The following is an 8510-nucleotide window of genomic DNA, read 5'->3' on the forward strand; positions in this document are numbered from 1 at the left end:
ACACTGGGCAGGGCTGGCAGGTGGCGAGGGCACCTAGAGAGGGGGGACGGTGAGGTGGGGGGAGCCCACCTACGCTTTGACCACGGCTGCCTCTACAAGGTCCCCCAGGGCACTGCTCTAGGACACCCCCCCCCCACAGGGCTTCTGTTACGCTAGTGAGCCTGGGCCCTGAGCACCCTCTGGGGGAAGGGGGTGTGAGCCTTGGGCCCCAGCCAGACAGCCCTGCCCGGGGGTTACTGAGGTGATGGCAGGGGCCGGCAGTGGGGCCTCCTGTGTTCTAGCATAGGGAGTCTACTCAGTGTGCCACCTAGGTGCTGGGGCCCACCCTTCTGTCCTCTAGTGGCTTCACCTTCAGACTAAGGATTTTACCTCCCTTAATGACATGATATAAAGGAGCAATAGGGGATCCTCTGCCTGTCACCCCTGCCCTGAGCGTTGAAGTGCTGAAAGCAGGGGCAAAGCTAGACTCTTTGTTGTCTCTTTTATTCAGGGGATGGGATGTCGCCCCCTCAGTCTTCAGTCAGGGTTCTCAAATTGAATCTTGGGAAGGCTGGTGGCTCCTCTCTACCTTTACCTGAAGACATCTCCTCAGAATGAGGCCACAACTCTCTGAGACCCACTAGAAAGAGTGAGGATAGCCATATTTGGCCACACCAGCCTGTGGTAGGCAAATCTGGACCTTGTGATGGTTCACCTCACTGGTCCTCACTCAGGTTCCTCAGTTTGACTCTGAGATGGCCTCATTCCTTCGTCTCTTGACCTATTACTGTCCTCATTTCTCTGTCACCCCGACAGGAATTGAGGGTTACCTTTGCTCTGCCTGACAGCTATCCAAATGTCTCCCAGGACTGACAGCAGGAGAGAGATTATGCACTGCCCCCATTGTTAACGGTTTTCATGCACTGCTCCATTTTCAGGGTCCTTACCCTTCACTCTGGCACAACCTAGAAATTGTCCCTATGCTGGCTTCAGACCACTGCCCTGAGTCCCCAGAAGTGGAAGTCAGGTAAGTTGCATCTAGTCACAGCTGTTTGGAGGTTTTGAGAGCTAATAGCAGGGGACAAAACTCTATGGTACTCTACTGTTGTGAGGTTGGTGACACCTATAATCCTCTCTGTTAAGATTCTACGATGCCTCCTTCTGACCAAAGTCCCCCCGGGGCTGGAAGCCAGTGGGTGACACATTTGAATACTCCTTCCTAGAGCTCCTCAGGTCTGAGAGGATGGTGAGACTGTTCCTCTCACTTTCTGGTTGGGTGTTTCCCCTAGTTTTCACTCTGGTCCTTTCTATGACTTGGAGGCCTGTTCTCTCACACTAACTCCTATTAATTCCCTCCGACCACCTAGGATTGCCTTACGTGGCAAAACTTCCTGTGGTCACGTGGCTGACAGTAGGAGACGTATTCTATGGTGTCTCCACTTTTATGATCTGGCTGGTTCCCTCTGTACTTAGGGCCCTGTGCTTGATTCTGGCATGACCTGGAATTTCTCCCTCTGCTAATCTGATGCTTACTCTTTAGACCAAGTGCCTCACCTCCCTGAGATGGCCCTAGAAGGAAATGAGTGGGACTCATCATGCCCCCATTCCTGGCTTTACTGAGGGAAGACATCAGTGGCAGGGCTCTGTGTGGCCCGTTCTGTTCTGGTTGGGGTCCCCTTATCCTCCTTTGGAATGATCAGCTTGACACCAGTTAGGAAGTAGGTTTCCTCCCTCTACTGAGTGAGGCTGCTCCCATTAGACAAAGGCCCTCTCCTCCGGGAGACCACTTCCTGTGGAAAGAGGGACACCTCAGCTGGGGAGCTTTGCCCTGGGCCTCCTAGGGCTGACAGCAAGGGTGGAACTCTGGGCATTCTCCTCGATTCTGGGGTGAGTGGTCCCCTTGCTTCATTCGCGGTCCTCATCATGACTCATGACCGGACCTGGGAATCTACCCTCCACTCACCTAAAAAACCCGTACTCCTCAGACTAAGGCCTTTACTGGCCTGGAAGCTCCAGACTGGAAGTGTCAGGATGAATCCTGTCTGTCCAGGGCTGTTGGGATCTTCTGAAAGATGATAGTAGGGGCAGAATTTTATGACATCCCACTCGTCTGGAGTTAGTAGCCCCTCAGTCCTTGCTCAGGTTTTTGACCTTGACTCTGGGTAGCATATGGGGCTCCTTCCTCCACTAAGTCAGCCAGCCTTACACCGAGGTCGTCACCTTCCGGGGACACTGGAGGGAGAAGTCAGGCTGCTGTTCCCTGGCTTACCCCTGCCCGAGGCCTCTGTGTGCCCTGCTCTGTTATGGGGGTCCACTCACCAGCACTCATTGTCCTCACCTTAAATACAATGAAGGCCTATGAGGGTCTCGTACTTGGGCAGAATCAGAGCTGCTGCACAGGCCCAAGGACCTCACCTCCCTCTGAATTCACTTCCTCTGCTCCCCACCAGAGGAAATGAGGGGTGACCATAGCCACACAAGGCAGAAAGTAGGGTATGTGTTGTGGAGCCCCGACTGTTCTGGGATGGGCAGTTCCTCATTCTTCATTCAGGGTCCTCACCATGATACCTGTTAGGCTGGGACCCTTCCCCCCCCCCCTCCCCCCCCCCCCCCCCCCCGCCCACTGACCCGAGGACACAACCCTTAAACCATGGTTCTTATATCCCTGAGAACCTTGAAGAATGAGTTAGGGGATGCTCGGGCTGCAGCTCTACCTGAGGCCCTCTAGGTCTGAGAGTAGCTAAGGCATGGTCTCTCAGCACTCCCTGTATTCTGTGCCGTTGGTGCCTAGCCCCCCATTCATACAGGGTTCTCATTTTGTCTTCTGTCTCTTTGATGAAAGGCTGCTGGCAAATCCTCATCCCTGCAAACACTTGAGCAGGTTCCTGACTGCAAACCTTGCAGACACTGGGACACTGTCCCTAGGAAGATGTGAGATGGGGAAGCTGTGACACAAGGCCGGGGGCTGCCCGGGTGTTAAGCTGTCAGAGAGGATTCACCCTGATCTCTTCCTTCTCTGCGCCAGCTAGACAGCATCTTATGCAGTTTCACTCCTGACAGATTTCCTTCCTACACAGAAAGGGCAGAGCAGGATAAATTGGAGAGCCCCCGATCTTTTCAGCTTATCTGATATTGCCTATATAGATGATCATATTGTCACTGAATATAATTTTTTTCTTTTCTTTCTTCACACATTTACTCAGCATTACTATTACTGCGGCTGTGTATTCCAAAACACTGCTTTGGGTCAGGGTTTTGTTTATCCCATGACATATATCTTGGAGTAATGAGAAGAAAAACGAAATAGAAGCTACAAGGTCTGGCTCAGGCTGGGAAGAAAGGAAGAGCATGGGTCTCTAGACTGATCCGGACCAATCCAGACCAGGGATCCAGTCCCAGTGAGGTCACTCACCACTCCTGTGAACTTGAGATATTTACAAGCCGTTTATCTGTAAGTGAAGTTCGCTAAGCTCTATCCTATAGGAATGTTGGCATTTATGTACTATGTAAAGCACTTGGCATACTCATTAAGAAATACTGGGTCTGAATGAATGGCAGTTATTATTATGAACCCCCCAAAATACCACCCTCCCATTTAAGTTCATTTTTACTCCAGTAGATAGCAGAGAATATACAGTGCACAGGGACAAAAACAAATGTTCTTAAGCTAAAAAAAATTAAAGTATCTTATATTTTTACTAAGACTAAAAGGAAAAGGCAAACCATGAATTAAACACCTTTTATTTTTTTTTAACTATTTTTTTCTCCATTTTGTGTTCCTAACTGTTTTACTGTGTGGTTCTTCCACATTTCCATGAAAATCCCTATTGCAGTGCCATGTTACCTGCTTTTGGATCACGAATACAATATAGATGGTTTGTGACTTTCTTTGTGATAGACACCAACGCTGTAACTCTCATTTGTGAAACAGCGATAAATGAGAGCCATGACATTCTTAAGTTTATATTCTAGAACTAAATGAGCTATTCCAAGAAAAAACATTGGAAAACACCTAAATAAATATAACTGTGTATGTGTTTATAGAAGCTAGCCGTTTTGAACAAATAGGAAGAAGATCTGTGCTTTGTCCCCTCCAACCCCTAGGACTCTGCACGACCTGGAAGGTCGACTGCCCTCTTCCACCGCAAGGAAAAGCAGCCGCCCCAGCTGATTTGACTAGATGCGGCGCCAGCCACGGGCCGCTGCGCGCTCCTGCTGCTCTTGCAGCGCCTCCTCGTACAGCGCGGGGAAGCTGCTGGGCACGGTGTCGTTGATCTTGGCCAGCACCTGCAGCACCTGCATCTTGCTGGTCTCCGCGCGGGCTCGCGGGCCCCACAGGAACTCGTGGCGCGGAGGGTCGCTGGCGGGCACCGCGCGGTACTCCAGGTAGCCCTGGCGCACCAGGTCTTGGGTGATGAGCTTCCGGGGCTCGCCGAAGATCAGGTGCCTCCTGCCCTGGTGCATGCCCAGCATGTTGAGGAACTCCCAGACCTCCTCCTCGGTGGCGCGGTTGCCCTTCATGAAGATCAGGCCCAGGAGCGCCATTAGGAGGCCGGTCTTGGGCAGCCCCTTGTTGCCGCCGCCCAGGGTGCCGTCGCTCGGGAGGGCCAGCTTGCTGACCAGGGCGTAGGACTGGCTGCGGGCGTCGACCTCCCTGAGCTCGAGCCCGAAGACCAGATCCATGCGCTCCGAGGCGAGCCTGAAGATCTCGGGGAAGTGCTCGCGGTACTTCCTGCTGACCATCTTCAGCATCACGGCCCGCGTGATGGGCTCCCCGCTGCTGTGCTTCTCCAGCAGGAATTGCACCAGCAAGCTGGCCTTGCGGGTGAGGGGGTCTTTGCGGGCGGCCGGGGGGGCCGCGGGGGCGGCCGCGTTCTCGGCGCCCTGGTCACGTGGTGGGCCTGGAGGGCCCGCGCCAGGAGACCCAGGGGCCGGGGCGCCCTGGGGCTGCGGGGCGGGACCCGCCTCGGGGGAGCCCGGGGGCATCGCCCCCGCATCGGGTGGGGGGCAGCGGGGGGGCTCCTCTGCTGCGGCGGCTGCTGCTGCGGCAGCAGGAGCACCCCCGACACTCTGAGCCTCACCACGGCCCTGGTGGCGTTTCTCCCGGGCAGGGACCTTGCTCTTCTGGCCCCGAGGCATGGCGACACTGGGCAGGGCTGGTAGGTGGCGAGGGCACCTGGAGAGGGGGACGGTGAGGTGGGGGAGCCCCTTCAGCGGAGAGATCCCGCCTTGGCTTTGACCACGGCCGCCCCTGCAGGGTCCCCCAGGGCACTGCTCTAGGAACCCCACAGGCCTCCCTTTACCCTGGTCAGCCTGGGCCCTGAGCACCCGGTGGAGGAAGGGGGTGTGAGCCTCGGGTCCCCAGGCAGACAGCCCTGCCCCGGGGTTACTGGGGTGACGCCAGTGTTCCTGACAGGGAAGATCCCAGTGTCCGGGTTGGGGGGGGGAGTGTGGGTGGGGGGTCCTCGCAGTTCACATTCAAGATCGTCCTGTTAATAACTGTTGTCAAGACCCGTGCCCCCACCCCCCTCCCCTGCTCTGAAGGAGACCCTGTGATCTTCCAGGGTACCCTGGAGGAGGAAAGCAGGGAGCACTTCAGCCCACCCCTCGAGTCCGGGGGGCACCTACTGATGGACACTTATGGGAGGGCCTCTCTGCCCAGAGTTCGTGGGGTCCTCAGAGTGATGCAGAATCCCCACTTGGACTCCGTGTAGGACCTGGGACCCTCCCTTCCTCTGACTGGGGCTGCACGTGCAGATCAAAGCTCTAACCTGCCTGAGACCTGATAGGAGAAATGATGGGATGTCTCAGCCTGACATTCCTTTCTTGGGATCTTAAGGGTCCGCAGGAGGGGACAGGCCATATTGTCTCTGGTCCCCCTCCCTTCAGGGGGGTGGTTCCCCCGGTCCTCACTCAGGGTCCTCCCTTGACTGCTGGTAGAGCCCGGAGCTGCTGTCTCTTGCCCTGCGGCTGGCCACTCACGCTAATGGCAGCAGGGCCTGGAGACTCATTAGGAGCCTGACAGTCCTCAGCCTGAGTCCGGGCAGGACCTGGAAATCCTCCCTCAGCTCACCTGCTGCCAGCCCCTTAGACCAAGGCCCCTACCTCTCCGAGTCTCCGCAGCACAACGTGAGGGAGCACCTCAGTCCTCAGAGCCGCCCGGACCCTCCCAGGCCAAGGCCAGGAGCGGGGACCCTGCGTGGCCCCTGTTCTGGGGTAGGGAGTCTCCCCAGTCCTCACGAAGGACCTCTCCTTCCCGCCAGTCGGCCTGGGATCTCTGCCTGTGCTGAGCCGAGCCAGAGTCCCGCATCCCCCGGCCAAGGCCTGCGATCCCCGAGACCCCGCGAGGTAAGTGAAGGGCCTTGGGGCTTAACGGCCATATTGGGGCCTCCGAGCCGCGAGTGCGGGGGCGGAGCGGGACAGGGTCTGTTGGGCCCCTCTTTCCAGGGGAGATGGGGCTGGGGGGCTGGGGGGCTGTCGGGGGCTTGTCCCCACGGTTGTAACCCGGGACTCCTGGGACGTCGACCCCTAACCGCCCGTGGGACCGCTGTCTGTGCTCACCCCAGGCAGGAGCTGTCCGACCAGGCCCCAGCGCCCACGGCGTGGTTCGGAGGACGTTCTCAAGGGCCACGGGTCCACTTCCGGTCATGTGGGTCTGGGCCCCCAGGAGGACCCTGGAGGGTGGGGGTGGGCTCTGTGGGCGGGGTGGGGAGTGGGGGGGGGTAGTGTGTGGTGTGCTGGATTGTAGGGGAGGGTGCCGCTGGATTAGCAAGGGTGTTGTCACTGCCTCTCAGCAGGTTGTGTGAATTCTCCCTCTGCTCTGCTGCGTGTGCTGGCCTCAGACCAAGGGTCTCATTTCGTTCCCAACCTCCAGTAGGAAGTATTCGGGGGTGTGAGCTTAGGTGCCATGGCTGGTGCTTCCCCAATCTGACAGCAGGTGGTTGCTTTTGGGGGGACCTTTGCACTTTGGTGGGGACTCCCTCAGTCGTCTCTCAGTGTGTTTCTTTGATCCCGTGTGGGTGCTGGGCAAACTCGTTCTGCTGATTTGAGGTCAATGCCTCAGATAAATGCTATCAGCTCCCTGTGACTCCTGATGTGACCTGAAGGTATACCTTTTTGGGCTACTCCTGCCTAAGGTCTTCCAGAGATGGCTTCAGGAAAATGAGAATCCTCTGGGGTCTAGGGTTCTGGGGTAGGGATCTTGCACTGAGTTCTTTACAGTCCTAGAGTTCCTCCCTTTTGTAAATGCAACCTCTCCCCCCCCCCCCCCCCCCCGCCTCCGGCCCCACCATGGTCCTCAAGAACCCTATGGAGAAACTGAGGTACTTCTTATTCTGATAGCTTACCCTGGAGCCTCTCCTGGCTGACATCACTGTCATTTCTGAAAGCTTCTGGGATAAGTTTTTTGCCCTATGCATAATTGCTATGATACTTGCTATTCTATTTCAAGATTTATGTTTTTGACATATAAAAATTTTATGGACACACATACAGTGTGATGTTTTCATGTATGTATACATTGTGAAATGATTATCACAAACTATTCAACCTATCACCTTCCATAGTTACCATTTTCATGTGTGTTGTAAGAAATCCTGCTATTTTCAACAACATGGATGAATGAGGAGGACATTATGCTAAGTGAAACTGGCCAGACCCAGAAAGACAAATATTATATGATCTTATTACATGTGATATCTATAGAGGAAACAGAGACATAACTCACAGTAACAGAGGAGAATGGTGGTTACCAGAGGCGGGGGCGGGGGTGACAGAAGAGGGGGAGATACTGATGATAGGGTACAGTCTTTCAGGTATGAGTAAGTTCTGGAAACCTGTACAGCACATTGACTATAGTTAATAATAATGTATTATTTACCTGAAATTTGTTAAGAGACTAGATCCTATGTGTTCTTTCTATTCTGTTTTTATTCATGCCTTACAATCTATTAAGATGACTATAAAAATTAACAGCCCAGTCCTCACCAACAAAAGAAATTTCAGCTAGTTATTAGGACTCATTGACTCAGACCCACCTCAAGCAATCCAGACTTTGGTCCTGCCCTGATATTACCCTGTAGTCCTGGCACATGGGCCCTGAGGAGCTGCCTTCAGTGAAGTAGCAGAAATCGACTATCCCAGGGCATGCCTGAAAAATCAAGGCTAAACCTAAAGCCTTTCCAACCACCAATGCTGTCTTCTACAGTCCTGTCTCAACTTCAGGGCCTGCCCGCATACAAGTCCTAGTTCAGTGCACACCTAGTGCCCCTCAGGTGTTTCGCAGTATCATTGTTGTTGATACTGTTTTGTTTATTCCTTTAGTTTTTCCAAGCGTTGATTCTGGGCACAGGGAACAGCAGCCTGCGATCAGTGTTCATCTTCAAAGCTACAAGTAAGGCTCTGAACCTTTAAATAATTTAACAGTTTATATCTTTACAATATTCTCTTCCCCTGAATAAACATATTTTACAGCTCCATCTGGGACATTTCTCTGTCAGTAAATTTTTTAGTTGCCTCCATAAAGATCTGCG

At 54.2% G+C, this 8510-nt stretch overlaps 1 protein-coding gene across 2 annotated transcripts; it reads right to left on the minus strand.

The window, feature by feature from the left end:
- Positions 1-3704: 3704 nt before the first annotated feature.
- Positions 3705-6598, minus strand: LOC118356485 (melanoma-associated antigen B17-like). Of its 2 annotated transcripts, none has more exons than XM_035725378.1 (2): positions 6541-6598; positions 3705-5155 (listed from the first exon to the last, which is right to left on the minus strand). In XM_035725378.1, the coding sequence occupies exon 2, from the start codon at positions 5116-5118 to the stop codon at positions 4156-4158; it is 963 nt and encodes a 320-aa protein (XP_035581271.1). In that variant the 5' UTR covers positions 5119-5155; positions 6541-6598; the 3' UTR covers positions 3705-4155. The 2 variants fall into 2 exon arrangements, with proteins under 2 accessions (XP_035581271.1, XP_035581272.1); XM_035725379.1 differs by lacking the exon at positions 6541-6598 and adding an exon at positions 6085-6197.
- Between the last annotated feature and the right edge of the window lie 1912 nt (positions 6599-8510).

The sequence above is a fragment of the Zalophus californianus genome, chromosome X, assembly GCF_009762305.2.
Source record: "Zalophus californianus isolate mZalCal1 chromosome X, mZalCal1.pri.v2, whole genome shotgun sequence".
Lineage (NCBI taxonomy): Eukaryota > Metazoa > Chordata > Mammalia > Carnivora > Otariidae > Zalophus > Zalophus californianus.